General features: G+C 42.2%; 1 protein-coding gene across 2 annotated transcripts in view; it reads left to right on the top strand.

Moving 5' to 3' along the window:
• Nucleotides 1-388: 388 nt before the first annotated feature.
• The window catches only part of GDNF (glial cell derived neurotrophic factor), a 30,881-nt gene continuing 4,679 nt past the window's right edge, over nt 389-26,590 (top strand). Inside the window, exons 1-2 of one of the 2 annotated variants that reach the window (XM_033932650.1) lie at nt 389-1,171; nt 15,027-15,239. In XM_033932650.1, coding sequence (XP_033788541.1) covers nt 15,053-15,239 — 187 coding nt within the window. In that variant the 5' untranslated portion in view covers nt 389-1,171; nt 15,027-15,052. Of the gene's footprint in view, nt 1,172-3,212; nt 3,487-15,026; nt 15,240-26,590 lie in introns of those variants that run through there. The other variant, XM_033932657.1, reaches the window with a different exon arrangement.

Consider the following 26,590-nt stretch of genomic DNA (forward strand, 5'->3'; position numbering starts at 1 on the left):
TAAGCGCAGGTACGTTAGCTACAACGATAATGGGTTTAATTCTGCTCAGATTACTGTATAGCAAAACAAAAACAACCCAAAAACAAAAAAAAGTGAGAGGGTATTTAGATCTGCCAGATTCATTAGGAAGCAAGACAGACAAGCAGAGAGACAGCCAACCTCAGAAACCCCTCGCCCTGAAATGCATTGGTATTAGTGCCTGACTTCACCAAAGAGACATTTCAAAACTCTCTCAGATCTAGCATTTGGAGAGCTCACGTGTGTGTGTGTTCAGCCGCGAAAGCGAATCAGATTTGCAGCCTGGCAGAGCGTCAGCAGGGAAGGTGCCTATAAATCCACCTCCTGGGTCGCTTCATTTGGCGAAGGCGTCACTCTTCACATGGGCTGAAGCGCGTTGAGCATAGCTCTTATTTCCAAGTATCCGATCCCCGGGACAAGGGCGCAGGATTAAAGAGGCTCTTCTCAGGTTGTAAGGAGTTGGCTTCCCCGACCCAAGTTTCGATTGCAAAAGTAATCTATCTTCCTCCATGCATTCCACTTGGATCTAATCTTGCTGTGTGACGAGATCCTTTTTTTCTGGAGGAAGTCTTTGCTTTGCACCGAGAAAAGTGCCCCCCCCCAGCCCGAGCGCTCTGATCTCAGCCTTGTTTTCGCTTCTCAGCTGTTTTGCCCCCCTACCCTCGTCCTATCTGGACCAGCTGCTGTTCCAGAAGCCCCGATGTCTTCATTTGACCCCTCGCAGTTGTCGATGCCGTGTATTGCTCAGATTTCGAGGAAGAGTCTCCGCATCCCGGCTGCTGAGCTGAGCTAGGAGGGAGGGAGGGGGAAGAGAGTGCAACGTGAGAGCCCAGGCTCTGCCTTCCCGGGGTCGCTCCCTCTCCCTGGCTGCCAGGGGCTTCAGAAGCTACACCCCCCCAAAAAATCTTCTCAGACTCTGCGAAAGCATCGAGCTTCGTGCTGCTGCCTTCACCTTTTATTATTATTTTCCTTTTTTTTCCTCTCTCTCTCTTGTTGCTATTGTGTTAACGTACGATCCATGATTGTGAACTTTTCGAGACGTTGCTACAGAGCAAAGGATACCTGAGCCCGACCCAATTCATACATTTCTCGCCTGGTGGACTGAATCTGGGGATTTCATGTCAATCTTAGGTCTGAAGAGACCAGATAAAAGGTAAGATACTGCTGCAGTTTAGGATTATTTCCCTGCTGGGCGCAGCCCCTGAAAAGCTTGGGAAGTGCACTGGAAAAGGCAAATTCTGCAACTTATATACAGATGGTTTGGGGGGGATGGGTTATTTTGTTTTGGGTAGGGAGGGGGAAGTACAAAGGATGCATACTCGGGCATAGTTTTTTTCTCTCTCCTGGGTAAAAGTATATTACTTGGAAATACCACAATGAAATTGCAAAGATAATTGTGATTTGTAAGAAATATGAAGGTTTCTCTGTTTTAAAACAGGCCCGTTAATTAGAAATCAGTATGATTTTTCTTTGCATGCTTTATTTCAGCAGTGAAAAATGATCCGAGCTCTATGCGCAACTTGGATCGTACCCTGGCAACTTTTGCAAAGTTGACTACCCTGTGGGTCGCATTCGCATATTTTATTTTTGCTAAAAAAAAAAGCTTACAATTTTACTTAAGCGCAGGTACACTAGCTACAACGATAATGGGTTTAATTCTGCTCAGATTACTGTATAGCAAAACAAAAACAACCCAAAAACAAAAAAAAGTGAGAGGGTATTTAGATCTGTCAGCTTCATTAGGAAGCAAGACAGTTAAGACGGCTTTTGTGACCCAATCCCCACTCTCACGAAAGAAGCTAAACTAGCCTTTAGTTTTGGGTGCCAGCAGTTCGAGTTTAGCTGCCTGGAAACGCACTTTACATAATTCCAAGCACAAAATTATCCCGTAACTTAGCAGAACCGGGCTTAAAAGTTGGCCCCAGGAAAGTGCTTTTTCTTTGGAATGCCATAGTTGGAGAGGCTCTTTTTCATCCTCTACCTTGCTGCTCAAGAAACCGCAGTTGATCCTTTGATCTCTCGCTTCCCCCAAGGCTCTGGTGCCCTTTTGATACGGGTCCCAGAAAGTGTCTCCCTTGCCAGCTGGCAGATTCATTTCTGTCATCACGCAACTTTCTGTCTGTCATGGGCCGACGTCCATTAAAGTTTAAACCGAATCTTGCCTGGGCAATTGGATTCTCTGCGGAACTGAACTGGTCTGTAACCAGTCGGACCAGCGGACTTCTCTGGGGAGCTGAACTAGAGGGTTTGCCAGCAGCCTTGTCATTAATAAGTGCTTACTTGTGACAGGTTCCCTAAAAGTGTGGACAACGGCTACGACAGACTTTTGTGGAGCATTCACAGAATTAAACTTGACCCACTTCCCTCCTATGTCAAAGGATGTTGGGCACAAGGGTTTAGCTAATAAAAGGAAATAGCCAATGCGTGAGAGCCAAAGAACCTCAAATATGACACGGTAATACTTAACATTTTTTTTTTTCTGAAAGATGTCTACAATAAAATTGTGAACAGGAGAGATATTTCCTGTACAGTGGTTGTAAATAGCTGACATTTCTCGGTCCAAAAAAATATTCCATATTAGGACAGTCTATAGGTAATAAAACAGCCTGATCGGGCATCTCTGGACGTCAGAAACTGCTGCATTTCTTTTTTTTAATTCTTTATTGATTTTCTAAACTTCAAAAGGGCAATACACAAATATATATCAAATAATAAGTTAATAAAAACACATTCAACTTACAAATATGCATTAACCAACCATTTTCTCTCCCCCCCCCACCCCACCCAATGATTATTCAATAAAATACAGAAACATAGACTATCCCAAACTGCTGCATTTCAAGAAAAATCAGTCACTGAAGGATTTTTCGTGCAAGAGAAAGGTGTTTCTCTGAAATGTTTCCATTGTGTTGCTATAATGACCAGTTTCCTTAGGCAAACAATGCATTCCATTGCTGTACTATTTTCAAGGGCCTCCAATTTCAAATGAAACCTTTAAGAGAGACATTACTGTTTTTAGAGCCTACACAACGTTCTGGGGAACCAACAACATTTACTGCTTCAAAGTTTTGTTTTGCGGTAGGTTTAAAGGTTTGCCATGCATTGCACGCTGTTTTGTGCCCCCCCGGATGTTAACTGTTTCCTAATTATATTATCTTCAGCCTTTGACAACAGAAAACTCGGGAAGTTCCCGACCCCTTTAGTGTAACAGATGAACTCCTGGCATTTTAGTATTAAAAATGACTAGGCGACACTGCCCTCTAGTGGTTGGAGCAAAAAAAACAGCAGTCAGTGGACAGAAATCTAACGCCAAGAGCTTTCTGTCCGGCATAATCGAACCGGAGATGTCTGGGATTTCCAATGCACTAGTTTCTTATTCGTAATATTTATCCACTTGAATTCGATTAGTGGAAAAACAATCGGCAGTTAACATTTTCCAAACATGTGCCCCACCATATAAAATACAAGGTACTTAGGAGAAGTGTTATCTGTTTAATACCGTCAGCTCGAGCAAAAGTCTTCTGATCGGATGTGTATGGAAGAGGTGGGATTTGTGAGAATGAGGGAATGGGGGGGATCTCTTCGTTCCTTCCACTTCTTCAGTGAGTTTAAAAACCACGCCGGAGGGAAAATAAAAAACATATATCACGTTCGATTAATAACATGCTCGGTGATCGATTAATAACATGCTCGGTGATTTTAGTGTCGGTACGAAACTGGACAGATCATGTCTTTTGGTTTCTACGTGCAAACTGTCAATCCTAGAAACTCCAGCTGGTGGTGGTGGGGGTTAAAAATTCCGAACTGCTGCTGTTTCCATGCCTTTTTCACGTGCGAATATGAGAATAGTTAACACTTCTCACCCGTCACAAAAGGGAGTTATCTGATCAAAATAAAATTATATAGAAACAAAGCCAGCACATCTGCTGGAGATTTTTCGTACCAGGAAAAAAAAAAATACAGTTCAACTTGATTAATGAACAGACGGTATTTTTTCAATATATTACATATGGATGGTGACGGTCCACAGTTAAGTATTCAGTTTAAGTTTGTAGATAAAATGTCTTCTAATCTAATTGAATCCATTATGACTGATTAGGCATTTCTAGAAATATTGTCAATTATGCAGTGGCTTAAATAAGTTATTCTAAAAAAATCTTTTTGCTACTTCAATTGCTGCTTTGTAGAGAATAAGTTCTGAAGGCCTGGTGCATGGTTTGGAAACCTTCTCTGAATTTATTGCCCTTCACAGTTCAATCTGAAACATTGATTTACCAATTGCTAAACTTTCTTGGAGTAAATTAATCCAATTACACTAAATTGCCTGTCTTATTGCTTCTGATTTCCTTTATTTTATTTTCCTTTATTTATTTTCATTTATTCTTTCTGATTTCCTTTATTTTATTTTCAATAGTTCTACTTATTTTAGTAAGAGATGAGCATTTCTATAATGCTGGTCTTTGAAAGAAAATCTTTTCCCCTTCCAAACCTTCATCTTGGTATTCCACAATAAATAAACAAATTAATAACTAAATAGGTGATGCCTGCATTTTTTTCTCCTCAGAGTACATTGGTACTCCCATTCAGATTTAGATTAATATGAGGGACTGCTGAAAAGTTCTCCGCCCAACCAAGAAGAGAATGATGTGGAGTCATGAAATTTACAAATTATTCCACGCTTTTCTTGACATTTTTTTTTGTTTCATTTCATATCATTGGAAGGAATAATGTCAACAAAAAACATGGAATAACTTGTAAATTTCATGAGTCCACATCATTCTCTTTTTGGCTGGGCGGAGAACTTTTCAGTGGCCCCTTGTAAGCCCAAGATAATGAGTTTTGACATTCTAAGGGCTCCCTTTACAAAGCTGCGCTAGTGGTTTTAGCGTGTGCCAAATTGCCTTGCTCGCTAGACACTAACACCAGCATTGAGCTGGCGTTAGTTCTAGCCGCGTAGCGCGGGTTTAGCGTGCGCTAAAAATGCTATCGCAGCTTTGTAGAAGGAGCCCTAAGTAATACGGGTATCGAAATGCTCGAAGGACCTGTATGTAAGCCGCTTTGAGTGTGGTTGAAAAACTACAAAAAGGCGGTATACAAGTCACAATCCTTTTCCCTCATTTTCATGGTATTGTAACCAGCAACATAACATAACAGTTTATTTATATACCGCAGGGCCGTGAAGTTCTATGCGGTTTACAATGATTAAAAAATGCTACAAATTGAATAGAACTAGCAAAGTTAGAGACTGGTGATTAACAGTTCTAGAGATCAATTGTTGTGGGAGATTGTGCAGTTCAGCTATCAAAGTACTTCCGGAACAGATATGTTTTTAAGTGTTTCCTAAATTCCCCATAGTTATTAGCATGCATAAGTAATTTTTCCAGATCTTTTCCCCATAATGCAGCTTGATAAGAGAAAAGATATTGATGATGTTTTTTATGATTAAATCTGTTTATTAGTTTTAAGTGCATAATAATAACAACCAAACATAGTCAGTAAGCACCAACAAAGCCTCCCCCCCAACTCCCCCCCCCCATGGGAACAGTTACACTATAATCCAGCAAGCCAGTATGTCAGTTCAAAAGTCTGCTGCGCACCATTGGCGTTAAAGTAAAGCAAAAGGGTAACCAACACTTGAGGTACAATGCACCACGTCTGGAGTTCATGTCCGTAATGTCCAATCGTTCACACCCTGCAAGTTGGATCATCTGAGTCCGCCAATGCGAAACAGTAGGTGTATGAGGTGAGAGCCAGCGCTGAAGAATAGTTTTGATGCCCATCAAAATGGCCTTTCGAACAAACTCAGCTGCTCCAGGTCGAATCGGTTGCAAAGACAACTTCAAAGTGAAGAGAAAAGTATTCGTAGGCATCCATGTACAGTTCCAGAAAGCTGCAATAGATAGGCAAAGACGTTTCCAAAAGGCCCGAATACCGGGACACAACCAAAACATATGTCCCAAGGACGCTCTAGGAGTCGCACACTTAGAGCAAGCATCAGAAGTACAAATGTGGGCATGAAATGCTCTAACAGGAGCAAAATAAGCCCGAACTACAAATTTATAATAACGTTCCCGTTCAGTCACAGCAACCAAGGATTTTGTCCCTTGTAGAATACTTCTCTTTATCATATCTGCAGAAATGGAAAACTGTAAGTCTGCTGACCACTTGTCAGCCAGGGTTGTATAATCCAACTCTCCAGCCAGCTCCTGCAAAGAACGATGATGAAAGCGCAAGGGAATGCACACCTGAGCAGTAAGACTTAAGGTTTCAGACAATTTTTCCTGGACATCCTCACGTAAAGCTAAACCAGGAAGCGAATGAACATAGTGTTGCAATTGTCCATAAGAAAACCAATCCCCAGCTGCCAAGGCAGAGGAATCACATAGCGTTTGAAAAGGCTGAAGAGTACCATCAGGTTGGAGGACATGAAATAAATAGTGCATGCCCCTCCCCGGCCACCTGGGATAAGCGTCTAGGCCCATACCAGGGAGAAAATTTCCATTGCCAGTAATTGGTAAGCATGGTGTCACATCAAACCGAAGAGATAATTGAGAGCAGATCTGTTTCCAAATTTTTCGTAGGGGAAGGAGAAATAAATCCCCATGTAATTGTTTCCGGCGGGGCATGCACTTCACATGGAGCAAGTAACTAAAATGATAAGGAGAAAAAGAGCTGCATTCCACCCCTGTAGCAGAGAAATAAGATGTAGCACAGAACCAATCATTCAAGTGCCTAAGCTGACAAGCCACATTAAATCTACCTATGTGTAACAGTCCAAGACCCCCCTGAGTTATAGGTAAAAATAATGAGTGTAAGGAAATACGAGACCTCCCACCACCCCATAAAAAAGAACGGAGAGAACGATGATGCCGTCGCAAATGACATCTCTGTAAAAGAATAGGTAAAGTTTGTAAAAGATAAAGCCACTGTGGGACCATCATCATATTATATAAGGCAATTTTCCCCAGAAGAGATAGCGGATAGGAATGCCAAGCTCGCAGTCGGCGTTCTGCGCCTGTCAACATAGGAAGGACATTGATAGAGTAAAGCGTAGTCAGGTCCCTAGGTATAAGAACACCTAAATATCGAATCGAAGAATCAGCCCACACCAAGGGAAAAGGACCCCTCCAAGTTTCGCGGACAGAAAGTTGTAAAGGGAGCACTAAAGACTTCTGCTTATTTAAAGTCAACCCTGAAAACAAATGAAATTCGTCAAAGAGATCCATAGCTCTTGATAAAGAACGATGTGGATGAGCTAGGGTAAGCAATAAATCATCTGCAAAGGCCAGAACACGTAATTGTGAAGAGCCCTCAGGTAATCCAACTAGTTCATCATCCCGTTGGATCGTACGCAACAGGGGTTCTAAATAGAGAAGGAAAAGCAACGGGGAGAGAGGGCAACCCTGACGAGTTCCTCGGCCCACAGCAAAAGAATCAGTCAGAATCCCATTAACCAAGACTGAGGCTGTCGGTGCGGCATATAATGCATGTAAAGCAGAACCAAACCAACCCCCCAAACCTACATAATCTAAAACCTGGAAAAGATACGGCCAACGTACTTGATCAAAAGCCTTGGCTGCATCCAGACTCGCCAAGAGACCAAACGTAGAAGTCGCCTGTGCTCTGGATACAGCCAATAGCACCCTACGTACGTTGACCACAGAGTGTCGGCCCTGTACAAATCCCACCTGCGCCGGGGATATAACATGAGGCAACAGAGGGGTCAGCCGATCCGCCAGCAAACGAGCTAATATTTTCAAATCAACATTGATAAGTGAAATGGGACGATAAGAATCAATTTCGTCTCGCGATTTGCTCGGTTTCGGCAAGAGAGTGATGGTGGCAGAATTAGCATGTAAAGGAAACTCTCCCCGTTCCAGCGCTCTAGTAAAATATCCTAATAAGGGTCCACACACCTGCAAAGAGAGCATCTTATAAAATTCTGAGGAAAACCCGTCGGGGCCCGGAGCTGTACACGAGCGCAAATGTTTAATCGCTTTCTGAAGTTCCGTGCCCCGAAAGGGTCCACCCAAAACAGATCGCTGCAGATCCGTGAACTTAGGCATACCTGCGTCCTCTAGATAATCAAGAATATCAGGACCACAATGAGGTCCTGGACTAGCATAAAAAGTGGAGAAATGTTGATAAAAGGCATCTGCTATATCTGCTGTCTTGGTAGTATAAGCGCCATTTGATAACCGAATTTTTGAAATATAACGATCATCTTGCCAGTTCTTAGTCAAGGTAGCTAACATTTTTCCCGTTCGATTACCATACCGATAGAATCGATATTTTCTGTAAAAAAGTGATCGTTTGGTACGGTCATGCAATAAAGCGTTAAGGGCTACCTGAGCCGCATGAAGTTCCTCCCGCAATATACGAGTAGGATGACGAAGATACTGAGCTTTCAAGTGTGAGTATTGTTTTTCTAGCCGAAGAATACCAGAGTAAATACGTTTACGACGAGCGGCAACGTACGAAATAATGTCCCCCCGAAGTACTGCCTTGGCCGTCTCCCAAAAAAGGTCAGGAGTAGATTGATGTTGACCATTAGTAATCAGTAAGTCATCCCAGCGAGTACTAAGATAGGTTATAAAATCAGGGTCATCTTGCAAGTAAGAAGGAAAGCGCCACCGAAAAGATCCGAAGGGAGGAACACCCCAGGCCACATCAATCCACACCGGACAATGATCAGATACTTCTAGGGGCCCAATGGTAGCCTCAGAGACACGAGAGAAAAGATGCTCTGAGACCAAAAGATAATCTAAGCGAGAAAAGGACCCATGCGCTCTGGACTGGTGAGTATAGTCTCTCTCAAAAGGATGGAGAAGACGCCATGGATCAACCAAACCCAGAGACTTACACAGAAACGACACTCCCTTAGTGGAAACAGTGGCCAGTGAGGGCGAAACAGTAGAGCGATCCAGAGATGGATCCAACACTTGATTGAGGTCCCCAGCTACAATAAGAGGAAAGGAAGAGTCCAAGAGGCCCAACGAAATTAGAGTAGCAAAATAGGTAGAAGAATAGAAGTTAGGCCCATAAGTAATCAGTAATCGAAAGTCCATACCCTGTAAGGATACATGCAACAATAAATTTCTACCCTGAGAATCCTGATGACAGACTGAGACAGCACATTTCAGACCCTTACGAATCAGCAAACAAACCCCAGCCCTTTTACCAGAAGAGGATGCATAAAGCACAGAGCCAACCCAGCCCCTCTGCAGTTTTTTATGTTCCTCAATAGTCAACTTAGTTTCCTGCAAGCACGCTAAATCAGCGCGATGATGTTTCAACTGTTTAAGCAGCTTAGAACGTTTCACCGGGGATGTAATCCCAGACACGTTCCAGGACACAATACGGAGTGTGCTATCACCCAGGATCCATTAACCTAGTCAATATACAGCAAGCAGTAATCAAAATGTACACCCAGGTGCCCAGCCTCACCCAAGTGTTATCCATATGGTACCCTAGAGTACGCCCAGCTAATAACAGTGAAACTAACAGTAGTAACATAAGACAAAGAACCGATAGTGGCAAGAAAATAGCAGTAGCCAGTAAAGAAGTCTTGTAGACTGTTCCCATCCAAACAGCAACCCCTCCCCCCCATTCCCCAAATAACCCACACAGCATATTCCAAGGAATATGCTCAAGGACCGTGAAGACACCTCACGGTGCCCCGATCCACCCAAGCCCAAGAAACAGTGAAATGTAAACTGAACCTCAACACAATAAACAGTAACTAGAAAGGGTCAGCAGAGAGCACCCTGGCCCTAAATGGCCAGAAAGTACTTATAGAGTCAAGGTGGGTCCGCAGGAGAGCCAAGATGTTGATTGATGTAATCTGCTGCTTCTGTGGACACAGAGAAGGAGTGCCACGCTCCATCATGCTGGATCTTTAGTAGAGCAGGGTACACAAAAAGAAATCGCTGTTTAAGTTCCACCAATTTCGTACAGAGCGGATAGAAGGCCTTGCGCCGCTCAGTAAGGGCCGATGAGTAGTCTTGACTGAGACGTATGACAGAGCCCCTTAGTTTAAGAGAGTCCTTCCTGGCCCGGGATTGCCTCAATACGCCCATCTTGTGCCGATAGTTAAGAAATTTTGCAATGACCACACGTGGTCTAGATTCACGAGTAGGTCGCACACCCAAACGATGAGCCCGCTCCAGGCAGAGAGATCCAGGTACCACAGCATCAGGGAACTCCATCTCAAGCCAACCCTCCAACTCAGCCAACAGGCGGGCATCAGGGATTGTCTCGGGTACGCCCAGAAATCGTAAGTTATTTCGACGTGACCGATTCTCCAGATCAATTGATGATGTTTTTTAAATTTACATCCTCTAACTGGTGGTCATTTATGGCCTCAAGAAATCAGACCATGTAAGCCCATATTACAGAAAACTACACTGGCTGCCTGTGGAAGCAAGGGTCATTTTTAAGTTTGCTTGCCTTTGCATCAAAACCATGACAGGTTCATCCCCAACCTATCTGTCTCACCAATTCGAATTCCCAGGCACAACTAATATATGCGGTACCTACTTATTTGCTTTTCCATCCCTAAAGGGCTGCACCTACAAGAGATACCTCGATAGAACACTATCATTCCAAGCAGGCAAATGGAGCAAACATTTAACCAACTTCATCTCAAACGCACTTTTGTACCAAACGTTTAGGAAGTCAATAAAAACTTATCTCTTTGACAAATTTCTCTGACCCCACTTCAACCTGATGTACTTCCAAAACACTTCCAGATAAACCTGACTAAACTTAACACGCCAATGTAATTTCGAAAGTTCGCTGTAATGTCGCTGTCTGTATACAGTCTCTTCCCTTGTAAACCGCTTAGAACTGTTTGTGGTATGGCGGTATATAAAAATAAAGTTGTTATTATTATTATTGATCAAAAAAAGAATAATCTTAATAATGCATGGGGTTCTTTTAATAAGGCGCACTAACTGATTTAGCCCATTCGCGTGCTAATCGTTAGCGTGCGCTAAATCGGTTAGCACGCCTTAGTAAAAGGACCCCATGTTTCTTCAAAATATTTCCAACTTTGATTTTAAGAAGTGAGTTAAAACTGTCTGAGGCAGGCAAAGGGGTGAACATCATGTGGTCCGACTGTTAAAGCAGCTGATATAAAAAGCAGGTTCTCTTTCCAACGTGTCTGCAGATGTAGGCAGCAAGGATCCGGTTCTTTCTTGAAAGAGTCTGTGATCAAGGTCCAGGTTTAAACCCTCCGAGATACTACAGATTATTATATTTCACGAAGGGCAAATTTTGCAGGCCAGCTGTCCTTGAAACATCCGAATGCTATGAATAAACTCCCTTGCATAACAGTTTTACATTCTGAATAAAATATGGCTCACCAGATCCTGGGGCTGCCTCTGTTCCAGGCTAACCCATTGCACTCCAACTTAATGTTTCCTTTCCTTTCTTCGAGAAAAAATATGACACATCCACAGAAGCCGTCTAATTATCGGAAGCCTTTTATGGAAAAAATAAAAAATGTTGTCAAATAAACCTATGTTGTCAAATTGTGATTTTCGAACTGTGGGATCAAAGTAAAATAAAAGCCAACAAGCCATTTAAATAAGCAATGGCTCCAGTTCAACAGCGATTGGTGGTTTATATGAAACGCTCAAAGAAATAATATAGCGTTTTCAAGCTAAGTACCGCTCTATTAAATTGATACCAGAAGCTTTGACGTATATTTTGCACTTAAAGCGTCTGCCGATTTCACATTGAAATAATCTATGTGGTGCATGAAGATTTCTAATGAATAATTAAATGGTGTGTCATTCAGGTGTCCAATATATACAACTGGGAAAAGTTTCAAAAAAAGATTTGTTCCCAAAATATCTGAATAGACAAACAACTAGTAAAGGAACAGGCTACTTTAAATACCTTTTTAAACGAGTAAAGGTGCTCAGAATTAGAGAATGACACGGGGAGCGATCCCCGCAGCGAACCGCTGCGTGGCTGCGGTTTGGCTGCGGGTTATGGTGACCTCATTAGCAAATCGCCGCAGACGCGGGGACAAATCCTTTCACCGCCCGCAAAAACGGTGAATAGATTTGTCCCCGCAGGCCAATGTCCCCCCTTCTAGGAACCGCTATTTACCTGTGTTTCACCGTGCTCCTCATTTGTCAGATCAACCCTTCCTGCCAATAGAACCCGCCCCCCCCCCCCGACGATCGCCCTCAGCCCTTCATGCCGACAGAACTAGCCCTCCCCAACGATCGCGGTAGGAGGGTACCCATCCCCTCCTGCCTACCCCAACAGCCCCCCCCCCCCCCGACGATCGCAGCAGGAGGATATCCAACCCCTCCTGCCAGCTCCCCAACAGCTCCCCTATGATCACTGGTAGGAGGGTACCCATCCCCTCCTGCCTACCCCAACAGCCCCCCCGACGATCGCAGCAGGAGGATATCCAACCCCTCCTGCCAGCTCCCCAACAGCCCCCCTATGATCACTGGTAGGAGGGTGCCCATCCCCTCCTGCCGGCACCCCCAACGGCTCATTATTATATTTTTTGAACTCAAACTCATAGAATTCATATAGTAGTTGGAGAATATTCACTTTATTGGACATTTAAGGACATTTAACTCGAGTGTATCTCAACAAGCACTCTCTATTACCTTTTTACTCAAAATGGTGCAATGATTGATTCTACAAAAAACGCCTTTTAGGGGTTTGTACCCCAAATTGAAGTTTTTTTTCCATCTTGGATTCTGAGCACCTTTACTCGTTTAAAAAGGTATTTAAAGTAGCCTGTTCCTTTACTAGTTGTTTGTCGTGTCATTCAGGTGTACATAGGCAGTAATGAGAGATAGGAGACCCTGCCTTTTTTTTTGTTTGTTTTTTAGAAAAAAACTGTTTTTGAAAGTATTTATTGAATAAAAGGAAAATAATAACATAAAATAAAGTAGTTAGAAGGGTGTTGGAAGCCTTTGACGTGAGCAGGTGAAATATTTTCATGATAAAACTCCAAATTGGGTACAAGGCTCCATTTTCTGAGGCAAACCACCCCGCTTTAGAGTACACCTTCAAAGCTTACCTACACAGCTTTATTTCATTTATTTTTTTAAATTTTTTATACCATTCTCCCAGGGGAGCTCATCAGTTTACATGAATTTATTCAGGTACTCAAGCATTTTTCCCTGCCTGTCCCGGCAGGCTCACAATCTGTCTAATGTACCTGGGGCAATGGGGAGATTAAGTGACTTGCCCAGGGTCACAAAGAGCAGTGGGGATATGAACCCACAACCCCAGGGTGCTGAGGCTGCAGCTTTAACCACTGCGCCACACTCTTCATGTGTTAGTGGGTTTTATGATATGCATGTATTTTAACTTTTTGAACCAGAAGAATTTTCTTTGTTAATGTCATATAAAACATAAAATCAATTTCTAGACCGCATAACCTCACCGTTCTATGCGGTTTACAAAAGATTAGAAAATATAACAATTGGGAATGAGAATGAAATTAATTACCTAAGAACCTAGAAAACAAATAGGTTTTCAAGTGTCTCCTAAATTCCAGATAGAAAAACGAGATAGTGAGCAATTGCTTGAAATCTTTATCCCAAATGGCAGCCTGATAAGAGAGCATGCGTTCATGATTTTGAGCAGGGTAGACTATTGCAATGCATTGTATTTGGGAGTTGCGAAAGTGAAGACAAGGTTGCTGCCGATTCCAATTAACTCTGTAGCAAGGTTGATCACAGGGACCCCCCCCCCCCAGGATGGCACACAACCCCAGTGTTAAAACTGGTTGCCAATCCAACAAAGAGTGCAGTTTAAAATGTTGTCGATAGTACATCAGATATTGTACCACGCACCTCCCACTGTTCTGCAAGGATTTCTTGAGATCTATTAACCCAGAAGGAAAACAGTATGAAATTGTTTGGGTGGCAGGATGACAATTTCTCACTCCGGGATTGGTGATGCTATGATGTCATTGCAGGGGGGGGTAAAGCTTTGGAATGCCTTGCCAGGGGTTCTGCGCTTATGCGCAGTTAGGTTGGATTTCAAGAAAATGTTGAAAACGCAATTGTTTGTAAATGCTTTCTTATGATGCAATATTGTGTACTGTAATTACCTGAAAATGCCTTTTGGATAACTATTCTAGATCTTATAGCAACGTTTTTTATGTATTGAGCCCACTTTTCGTAAAAAGTACTGAAGTCATATTTATTTCAGAAATTTACTAATGATCCTTCTCTTTCAAATAATCTATCATAATAGATAAAATTATGGTCTAAAAGATATAGGGCTCCTTTTACTAAGCTGTGATAGCGTTTTTAGCGCACACAGAATGTTAGTGTGCGCTAAGCGGCTATGCTAGCATTAGGGTCTAGTGTGCGGCAATTCAGCGCTCGCTAAAACCGCTATCACAGCTTAGTAAAATGAGCCCATATATAATTTTAGTAATATTTTGTTAACCGAGTTGAGCCCTCCTGTTGGGATGAATCGGTATAAAAAAATCAAAGATTAGATTGGAAAATAAATAAATAAAAATGTTTAGGGGATGGGAAAGGGAGACTGGTTGTTACCTCTGGTGTCCTCCTTCTGTTCTAGGCTTTGAAGTTTGAGAGGCAGTAGAACACCTTCCTCCCAACTCGGTGCCTTCAAGAGCCAGGGCGCAACGGCGTCCAGAGGCAAGAAAAGTATCACAGCACAGTGGCCCTAGACTAGAGTGATAGCACTGCTTAACTGCCCCACAGAAGAAGGGACAGAGAGCCCACAGCACAGACTATAAAGAGACAGAGCCAGAGCATCCCCTAGTCTTCTTTACAGCATGAGATGTAAGGGATTTATCCATAACTCAGCAGGAGAAAAACAGGCCCAGCTACTACCTATTCTTTAATCGGATTCAGTAGCACTTTGAGAAGTGAAACAGGAAGGAGCCAGGGTAAAGTGAGCTGCCCTGAACTTTCGGTTCTCAGGAACTTAAGGAAGCTATTCGTTGTAATCTGGCATTTTATTCCTTCTCTTTTTGGAATGGACAGGTCCCTCTTCTGGAAGTCCATCTAAGATGATGTTATGGGCTGTTGTGGCTATCTTTGTGTTGCTGCTGAGCTCCATGTCCAGCACTCCGTTGCCCGCAAGCTGGCAGGCTGGTAAGAAGCGCTTCCATGTGCCAGCATCCCTGGAGGAGGAGGAACAGTCCTTGCCAGTGCCTCAGGACCCCGGAGAAGTCATCCCCCATCCGTACCTTCACTGTAAGCAACCGTGCTATATTCTGCTTTGCTGCCACTCACTGGATCCATAATTCCAAGGGCTTAATTCATAGTCATAAAAGAAGGGGAACTGTGAAGTCAAGGCAGAGGGCAGGAACAGGGCTGGCCCAAGGGTACCTACGTCCTAGATGAGCTTTCAATTATGCATCCTTTCCGAGCCAGCTCAAAGTTCTACTCCCGCCCCATAATCCAGCATCTCTTCTCTTCCCTGCCACCATATATGGCCTGCATTTTCCCTTCCCTTTCCTATCTCCCAAAATGGCCAGCATCTCGCATCTCTTCTTCCCCTCATCCAATGCGCAAACCTTTCTACTTCCCTTCCCTACCCACCCTCTAATGTGACCATCTCCCCTTCTCTGCCTTCCATATGTATTTAGCATCTCCCCTTCCTTACTTCTTCACCTCCATCACAATGTCCAACATCTCTTCTTCCATACTGCCTCGCACCAAGGTGTTCAGCATTTTCCCTCCCCCTCTTTTCTTTCCAGCTCCTCTCTACCTCAACCACAGCGAAGTCAGCAAAAATGAAAATAGCATGGCAGCAGAAGTTTGAGCACTGTATGTACTTATGGTCTGCAGGGTTCCATCCCCTCTAATGCAAGCTTCCTGTCAGAAGGGGCAGGATGTGGCAGGTCCTGCCAGTCCAAGCATCCTGCTTTCACACATACTCTTCCCTCCAAAGCCTGCTACCATAGGCAGACAGTCTACCTAGCCTTGGGAGGACTGTCCGGTGTTAGGAGCTACAGGAAAAGACAGGCTGAATTAGCGAGTATAGTGACTGTTCTCTGCTCTTTTCCAGGCTCACTCCCTCCCTCCACTTCCACTACCTGGAAGGAGTGGAAGCAAGGGCTGGAAGAGAACACCCCTGCTGCACTAGAGTCTGAAAACTTTGTTCCATGCCATTCCCCCAGAAATTAAGCCCTCTTTCCTTATAATTTTGTAAGGAACTTTGAGACTTTGGTGCATGTGTTGGAGTCAACTAAGTGTTTTTGATATTTACTATATATATATTTTTCTAGTGATATAGCAGTAGTGTGTATATATATATATATATATATGTATATATATATATATATATATGTGTGTGTGTGTGTGTGTGTGTGTGTATATAATGTGTATATATATATATATATACTACTACTATTAATTATTTCTATAGCACTATCAGACATACACAGTGCTATATAGTCACAAAGAGTATGAATACAGTTAAGGAGAACTATTAGCTGGCTGGGTTGGAGGGCAGAAGAGTAAGGTTAAGGATTGAAAGCTATATCAAAAAGGTGGGTTTTCAGTCTGCTTTTAAACAAGGGAAGGGAAGGGGCTTGACGGACAAACTCGGGTAATTTATTCCAGGCATAGGGGGCAGCTAGTTGAAAGGAACAAAGTCTGAAATTGGCAGTGGAGGAGAAGGGTAACTTTAAGAGTGAGGAACAGAGTTCTCTGGTGTATAAGAAGAGAGAAATGAGGAGAGATATTGAGTGATAGCAGAATGAACACGCTTGTAGGTCATCAATAAGATTTTGAACTGTATGCGATGGTAGATAGGGAGCCAGTGAAGTGACTTAAGGAGAGAGGTGACATGAGCATAGCGAGGTTGGTAGAAGATGATTCATGCAGCAGAGTTTTGCACAGATTGCAAGGGGGGAGAGGTGACACTGAGGAATATCAGTTAGGAGTAGATTGCAGTAATCTAAGCGTGAGGTTACGAGAGCTTGAACAAGGGTCCGGGTAGTGTGCTCAGAGATGAAGGGGTGAATTTTGATGATATTGAAGAGATAGAAGCGACAGGTCTTAGCAGCTTGTTGGATATACATAGAAAATGAGAGGTCAGAATCGAAGACGACTCCAAGATTGTGAGCAGAGGAGACTGGAACAATGACAGTATTATTTACAGAGATGGAGAAAGGAGGAGTAGAGGGTTTAGGAGGAAAGAGCAGCAGCTCAGTCTTGGACATATTTAGTTTCAGATTATGGCAAGACATCCAGGCAGCAATGTCAGCCAAACAAGCAGAGACTTTTTCTTGGACTTTAGGTGAAATTTCAGGTGTAGAGAGGTAGAGTTGGGAGTCATCAGCATAAAGGTGATACTGGAAGCCATGGGAGGCGATCAGGGCACCAAGGGAAGATGTATATAGAGAGAAGAGTTCCTAAGACAGAACCCTGGGGTACTCCAACCGCTAATGCTATATATATATATAAAATAACTAACCACTATACATATTATATATATAATATGCTTTTGTGAAGCTTTGGATCATCTCTGAAAATGGCATCAGTCTGTAAGTGTCAATTCTAGTAGCCTTATTGTGTCGACAACATCTTTCATTAGGCCACCCTAAAAATGATCCAGAGACACTGCAACACTGAATATTTTGAAAGTACAGCTCATGTAATAATTTTCATGATAGCAGTAACAGATAATACAAATTCTTCCTTTTAACAATAGCAAACATGGGTGACCCTCAAACTGCTTATTCTCTCCCAGAACTTTGACTCTATGTCTTAACCATTAGGACTTTTTTTGAAAATGATTTTGAAAAAACATGAAATGAAGGGTCAATGAGAGTTGTGCTGTATGCTTATAGAGTCATATAGATCCATATAAATTTCATGTATGTTCTATGAAGTGGTTATGAATTGGAATCAAATGTATTAAAAGCGAGTGCACTCTCTAAAGTTGAAAGGTGATAGATTCCATAAGGAATGTAAGGAAGTTCTTCTTCACCCAGAGAGTGGTGGAGAGCTGGAACGCTCTTCCAGACTCTGTTGTAGGGGAAAACACCCTCCAGGGTTTCAAGATTAAGCTGGACAAGTTCCTGCTAAACTGGAACGTACGCAGGTGAGGCTGGACTCATTTAGAGCACTGGTCTTTGACCTGGAGGCCACCGCGTGAGTAGACTGCTGGGCAGGATGGACCACTGGTCTGACCCAGCAGCGGCAATTCTTATGTTCTTATGTTCATATATTCTTATGATTAGTATCTCTATATTGATATTGGAATTTACATCAATTAATAGAAGCCTGGCTATATATATATTTTTTCAGTTTTTCAAATTATAAAACCACATAGAGATAGATCATGTCAAGAGAAAACACTTTGATGTAAAAACAAACTACCCATGTTTTCCCTTTTAATAAGACATAAGAATAGCCATACTAGGTCACTCTGATGGTCCATCTAGCCCAGTATCCTGCTTCCAACAGTAGCCAATCCAGGTTATTGTACCCTGCCAGAATTTGAGGCACAGGATTCCAGGGATACTGATCCCAGGGATAAGTAGTGGCTATCCCCAGGTTTATCTTAATAGCAGATTATGGACTTTTCCACCAGGAACTTCTCCAAACCTTTTCTAAACTCAGATACACTGCATTCTACTGTGACCAGACAGGGGACACATTCTTTGTTTTGGTTCTGCAGTCATAGTAGTGCAGACAATATGGGCTCCTTTTACTAAGCTGTGCTAGCAGTTTTAGCGCGCGCTACATTGCCACGCACGCTACACGCTAATGCCTCCATGGAGCTTGCGTTGGTATTTTTTGTGTAGCACGGAGTTAGTGCGTGCTAAAAACGCTAGCGCAGCTTAGTAAAAGGAGCCCTATGTCTTTTCGGAAATCATCAGGGGTCATTAACTCCACATTTCCTTTGCATTCGAAAAGCCCTCTTTCCATCACCAAAGATTAGAAACAATCCCTGTTATTAATCATAACTTTGAGGATTATTCTTTTTACTTGTATGCAAATGATGAAGCAAAAAGATCCATCAGGCTACTTAACACTTCTCCTTGATAAGGGGGCAGGTGATACTCGAACCACTAGCAGTGTGAGCTTCTGTGGGGCTTCTAAGCCAAAGAAACAAATATATATATTTTTTTTCCTCCTCTGGCATGTCAGTGAATAAGGAAATGAACCAGAACAATATTAACCCTTTATTTGGCATTGTTTCTGAGAAGCAACATGTGTTTCTATGGCTCAATATGGGAGAGCTGCATCTCCAAATGCCTATTATCTTGCTCTCGTTCAACATTGTTACATAAAGCAGCCGTTTCACCATCTGCCAATTAAAGGGTTAATCATTAAAAAGATAGCTGACCCTGGCATCATTAATGTCATAATTCTTATTGAATACAGCTGGCAGGTTTCTATATTGTTCTGTTTTTACATCTAGCATCACACATTTTGGTGGAAAATATGAAAGCAAAGCCAGTTCTAAGACAGGTGCACAGTTTATTTCACATTATTGGAAATTCTGTACATAATTTTATCAAGCGTTTTATCGCGGACCGACAAGGTGGATGCTCTGATGCTCATTCAGTTCCTATGAGCGTTGCAGCATTTACCTCGCCGGCCCGGGGTAAAATGCTCAACTGATTCTCAATAAAAGGAGCTCTCAGTTTCTGAGCTACAGATGTGGGGAGTCTCTCCAGCAGAAGGGCATTTTTTTTTTAAAATCAAAACTGAATACAATTGGCAGTAACTTAATAATTGAACATAAAAAAATTCTCCTCAGTCCATCTCTTCCTCTTCCTACTTGCCTAGCACTACATGTCCTGTAACAATTCTAGAGGCTGATCTAACAAAAAAAGTGCCTGCGGATTTGCAAACCCAGAATTGCCTGCAAAATAAATGGCCCAAAACTTGCATAATCGTACATGAATATGTAAGTACAATATTTGTCATTTTTCATACTTAATTTTACATTTGCAAAGGTTGTCACGAAAATTATACAAAATAACTAATGGCTGAATAATCGCGCCCGTCAACTCAACAATGATTTCACCATCACTATGGGCCCCTTTTCCAAAGCCATAGTAGTGATCCCCGTGTGGCAAATGTAATGCAGCCCATTCAGTTCCTATGAGCTGCATCACATTTGCTGCACCAGGACTCACTATTGTGGCTTTGGAAAAGGGGCCCTACATTAAGCATGGAAGAACAGGCAATGTGGTAATTTTCCTTATAATTTATTACACCTCAAGGAAGTGTAGTTTTAAATATTTTCTGATACAATCTGCAATTTCAGGCAAGCTACTGCAAATAAAATTTCTGCAAGTCAATTTGTATAACATTTCAATGAGCTGACTATGGGGTAATTCTATAAAGGTACGCTCAGCGTCCTAACGTTTTAGCGCCACCATATATATTTCTTCACCTAGAGCTGGGCATCAATATTGAAGCCTAATGGCACATAATTCACGAAGAGGCAGAAACAAAACAGAAATAAAACTCAAGAAAATATCTAACTAATTAATGCAGATTTTAAGATTTTTAGTTTCTCTTATTTTATGAATGTTTTTATTAATGTAAACCGTTTAGTTTTTTTGTAAACAGTATAAAAAAGTTTTACATAAATAGCTCAAACATGCCTATGATCTGCCTCCTAACCACGCCCGCTTTTAGCGTAGGCATTATGGGCTTGGCACCTACTTTTGATAGTATTGCGTTTTTTCAGTTACGCGCCTAACTTTCTTTTAAAAAAAAAAAAATTCTTTATTCATTTTCAGGCATACAATAAGTGTGACAATATGTCCAAAAAAATTAACAATAAATATATCACTTAATAATCATCAATGGTACAAATAATATGCTCTTATCTCCTACCCTTCCCACCCTTTCCTATCATATAATCAAATACCTTGTACAATATGTAATAATAAAATTAACCCCCCTCCCCCCTCACAATTGAACTTGTAAATTTAAGGAAAACAATGTCATCTAATCAGTACAATACTTTGTTAATGGCACCCACACATCTTGAAATGTAGAGATTTATTGCAATACAGCGGGAATGTTTTATGCGCTTAACTTTCAATTAAGTCCAATTAAAGCTGATTTCAAGATGCTGAGTGCCAATATTGGCACTGATTAAGCCTGTTGCTCAATTAACCCCCCCTTTTACTAAACCGCAATAGCGGTTATTAGCACAGGGAGCCACGCTGCTGTCGACACTCATAGGAACTCTGAGCGTCAGGAGCAGTGCGGAGCATTCAGTGTGGCTCCCTGTGCTAATAACCGCTATCGCAGTTTAGTAAAATTGGGGGGGGGGGGTTAATGCCTATCCTTTGGCAGACTTTCAATAGAGAAGTAGGTACAGTGGTACCTTGGATTACGAGCATAATCCGTTCCAGGAGCATGCTCGTAATCCAAAATGCTCGTTTATCAAAGCAAAGTTCCCCATAGAAAATAGATGCAACACCAAAGATTCGTTCCAGAACCCGGGGTCTGTACCTGTCGGGTGCCGGGTGCTGCAGCGCTGTCTCCTCCATCTGCCTCCTCTGTCCGTCATACGAAGAAGAACCCCGCAGTGCCGCTTCGGGGGGGGTGCCTCTAATTTCCACCAGCCGCCGGAGAACCCCGCAGTGCTGCTTCAAAGGGATGCCTCCTTCATCCGCCGGCCAGCCCTCCACGTCGGATGCACACCCCCCCCCCCCGCATGCTGGAGAGCCCCTACCCGAGCCCATGCAGCCGAGCTCCACCCCACCCACATGCCGCGCATGACACGCACAATGCCGAAGATTGACGCTGTGCGCGTCACACGCAATGCGCAGGAGGGACTGCACCCGGCCGCACAGACCCAGACAGAGGTCCTCCAACCTGCGGAAGGCACCCGACGTGGAAGGCTGGACGGAAAAGGAATCCCCCGAAGCGGCGCTTCCTGGACTGTAAGTGCTCGTTTATCAGGTCAAAAGTTTGCTGAGTGTTTTGTTCGTCTTGCAAAACACTCACAAACTGGGTTACTCGCAAACCGAGGTTCTACTGTATCTATTTCCTTTTATAGAGCACTAGTATAACGGGTTAGATAAGCTCCTATAATTTTGGTGTGGGCACATATGCCAGCCACAGAGTTGGGGTGAGTCACATGCCTAAATGCTGGAGATACATGCATACACCACAGCAAAGCCTCCCCCGATAAATGATATGATTTAAATATTTTTAATCTCTCAGAAAACTTTCACCAGAGCAAAGGGTTTTTTTTTGTGTGCGCATGAATTGGGGAAGGTGTCAGCACCATATGGTGTCATAGAAACATAGAAGATGACGGCAGAAAAGGGCTACAGCCCATCAAATCTGCCCACTCTACTTACCCACCCCCCTGTCTATGCCCTAATGACCCAATTTCCTTATCTTGACCCTCGTAGGGATCCCACATGGGTATCCCATTTATTCTTAAAGTCTGGCACGCTGTCTGCCTCGATCACCTGCACTGGAAACTTGTTCCAATGATCAACCACTCTCTCTGTGAAGAAATACTTTCTGGTGTCGCCATGAAATTTTCCGCCCCTGAGTTTGAGCGGGTGCCCTCTTGTGGCCGAGGGTCCCTTGAGAAAGAAAATATCATCTTCCTCTTCGACACGTCCCGTGAGGTACTTAAATGTTTCGATCATGTCTCCCCTCTCCCTACGTTCCTCGAGAGTGTAGAGCTGCAATTTGTTCAGTCTCTCTTCATACGCGGCTTCGTAAAAGGAGCCCATAGTCTATGGACGCATTAGCGTTTAGCGCGCACTAAAACAGCTAGCACGCCTTAGTAAGAGAGGGGGATTATTTACATGTGTCAAATGGTAATTATAAAACTGTATGGGTATACATTTAAAAAGTGTAGTAAATGCTCAGCAAAATGTAGTCATCTGCATTTAAGCATTCCCAGGACAGAACTGTCGTAGAGTTGGATTTTCCATACATATACACACATATTTTATAAAATATGCCCAGAAATCCCAATGCCTTCAAAATACAGCCACCAGATTAATTGTTAGATTGAAAACATTTGATCAGGTCTCTCCAGTGTTTAAGAATCTACATTGGTTGCCAATAACTGCACAAATGATATTGCTTTATTTCTAAAATTATTAATGGAGAGGTCTTAATTGAACTTAATTTCCATGTATGAAGTCATTTTGCTCTGAGGTACATTTTATGTTTAGTTTTCGTTCATACAAGAGTTCACTTCAAGAGAATGCTTGAAAGATATTTTTTCTATCAGGCTGCCCAATACTGGAATATGATTCCATTCTGTTAAACAATTCCCTTCATATGCATTGTTTCATACACATCTGAAATCATTCCTTTTTTCAGAAATATTTAAAGTAGGTATTAGGGAGACTTTACTGTCTGCAATATAAGCATGTATTTGACATTTTTATTCTATTACTGTACATTTTTGTCTGATTTATCTTGTATTTTAATCCCTTACTTTTGTTAGCCATATTGAACCAGATTTTCAGGATTAGGCAGTTTTAAGTGCTATGATTACCGTACCTGTCCTCATCAGTTTATGATTTTATAGTGTTCAAAGCTTGTGTAGCTGGGGCAGGGGCAGGAACAGGATGGGGATGGCTGGAGATCCCGCAGGGAAGGGGACAAGTTTGTCCCCGGGCCATTCTCTAATTGTGAGTGCATGCACACATGCGTGCCTTCAGAGTAGATACATTTATGGGAGAGTATTTGTGTGCTACTGGAAGTCACTCTACTTGTATATTTATAAAATTATGTAGGCACCTATTTTGCCTTTATAATATAGGTAATATTAAGAGATGCCTTAATATTTTGCATAAGCTTCCAGTTATGGAATTAATCCTATATTGTGCATGTGTTTCTATCATGTTTCCCTGAAAATAATACTTACCCCAAAAATAAACCCTAGTTCCAGGATTTGCCGGCAGTTCCCATTCCCTCCCTTCCATCCCTTGTGCAGCAGAACCCTTGTGAGAAGAACCCCCCTCCCCCCTCCCACCCTGTTTTACAAAACTGTAGCTCAGTTTTTAGTTCTGGCCGTGGCAGTAACAGCTTCAATGCTCATAGAATTCCTATGAGCATTGGAGGTGTTTACTGCTGTTGAATAATATGATATATCATTTAATTTCTGATACATGAATAACCAGGTACCTGGAGCTCTATAAATCAAAATTAATCCAAGTTACAAATTCTGTGTAAGTTGACATATCTTTATCTCCAACTTTAAATTGTTTCTAAAAAAATATTTCCTCCTATTGGTTATTAAAGTATTTTCCTATAACTCCATTGAGTGTGTCCCCTAGTCTTTGTAATTTTTGACGGAGTGAAAAATCGATCCACTTGAACCCGTTCTACTCCACTCAGGATTTTGTAACTTCAATCATATCGCCCCTGAGCTGTCTGTTTTCCAATTTGAAGGGCCCTAACCTTGTTAGTCTTTCCTCATACGAGAGGAGTTTCATCATTTTGATTGCTCTTCTTTGAACCTTTTCTAGTGCTGCTAAATCTTTCTTGGGATAAGGAGACCAGAATTTAATGCAATACTCCAGGTGAGGTCACACAATGGAGCGATACAGAGGCATTATAACATTCTTAGTCTTGTTAAAATAATTCCTAGCATCTTGTTTGCTTTTTTGGCCTCCACCACACATAAAAATCCTTAAAGATTAAAGTCAAACCACCTCCCCTCCTATCTTTTCTAGGACTATGTAGCATTATATACCCTAAAGGATAAATTTCCAACACTGTTAGGAATCCTGAACTGTAATCCATGTCAAAACTATAAACGTAAAACTTACTTCCAAATCACCAATCAAATCCTTAAGCAGTAATGTTTTGTTACATTTATATATGATCTGGAAACTGGAACGACGAGTGAGGTGATAAAATTTGCAGGTGTCGCTAAACTGTTCAAAGTTGTTAAAACACATGCAGATTGTGAAAAATTGCAGGCAGATCTTTGGAAATTGGAAGACTGGGCATCCAAATGGCAGATGAAATTTAATGTGGACAAATGCAAAGTGATGCACATTGGGAAGAATAACCCAAATCAGTTACTGGATGCTAGGGTCCACCTTGGGGATTAGTGTCCAAGAAAAAGATCCGTGTGTCATTGTAGACAATATGATGAAACCTTCCACCCAATGTGTGGTGGAGGCCAAAAAAGCAAACAAGATGCTAGGAATTATTTTAAAAAGGGATGGCTAATAAGACTAAGAATGTTATAATGCCTCTGTATCGCTCCATTGTGTGACCTCACCTGGAGTATTGCATTCAATTCTGGTCTCCTTATCCCAAGAAAGATTTAGCAGCACTAGAAAAGGTTCAAAGAAGAGCAATCAAAATGATGAAACTCCTCTCGTATGAGGAAAGACTAACAAGGTTAGGGCCCTTCAAATTGGAAAACAGACAGCTCAGGGGCGATATGATTGAAGTTACAAAATCCTGAGTGGAGTAGAACGGGTTCAAGTGGATCGATTTTTCACTCCGTCAAAAATTACAAAGACTAGGGGACACACTCAATGGAGTTACAGGGAAATAATTTTAAAACCAATAGGAGGAAATATTTTTTTCACTCGGAGAATAGTTAAGCTCTGGAATGTGTTGTCAGAGGTTTTGGTAAGAGCGGATAGTGTAGCTGGGTTTAAGAATGGTTTGGACAATTTCCTGGAAACAGACATGGGAGATGCCACTGCATGGAATATTACTACTCCTTAGGTTTTTGCCAGGTACTAGTGACCTAGATTGGCCACCGTGAAAAATAAGGGGCTAGATTAACCATTGGTTTAACCCAGTAAGGTTATATTCTTAACAATGTGCAGTAGTACGCTTTCCTTGGGAAGTGGGAGTGAAACCTGTGGAAATTCACCTTCGGATATTGACTCAGTATGGAAATAGCACCATGAATCACCAAAAGGTTTATGAGTAGATAAAAAGGTTTAAAGCAGGAAGAACAGGTGTAATTGACAAAGGTCGTTCTGGTCACCCAGCAACATCGCGTACACAAGAGCACATTGACAGGGTGGATGCCTTGATTAGAGAAGACCAAAGGATAGTGGTGTCTCAGTTGTCTATGAATTTGGATATCAGCTATGGATCTGCATTTGCCATAATGCATAAAGGACTTGGGATACTGGAAAGTCTGCGCATGATGGGTTCCCAAATAGCTTACTGATCTGCACAAGTAACAGCATGTGGAGGTTGCGACCCAGTTCCTGAGATAGTATGAAGAAGATCTGAGTATTCTGGAGAGAATTGTCACCTGCGATGTGACCTGGAAAACAAAAGACAAAGCATGATGACGTAAAGGAAGCGGTGCTCACCTGGCTTTGGGAGCAACTGAAAAACTTCTCTGCAGGAATGCAGAAGTTAGTTGAATGATACAACAAATGTGTCATCTTGCATGGGGACTATATGGAAAAGTGATAGGTTCAATTACTCACAGTTACTTCTATTAAAGCCGTTAAATGTATTTTGCCTTTACTTTGATTTACCCTCGTATATACAGAATGTAGGTTTGTATAACCACTAATATACTCACACCATAAAATACACTATTAAAACATCCAAAATGTCTTATAGTCGCTGTTCAAGTTGCTTCA

This window comes from Geotrypetes seraphini, chromosome 1 (assembly GCF_902459505.1).
Source record: "Geotrypetes seraphini chromosome 1, aGeoSer1.1, whole genome shotgun sequence".
Lineage (NCBI taxonomy): Eukaryota > Metazoa > Chordata > Amphibia > Gymnophiona > Dermophiidae > Geotrypetes > Geotrypetes seraphini.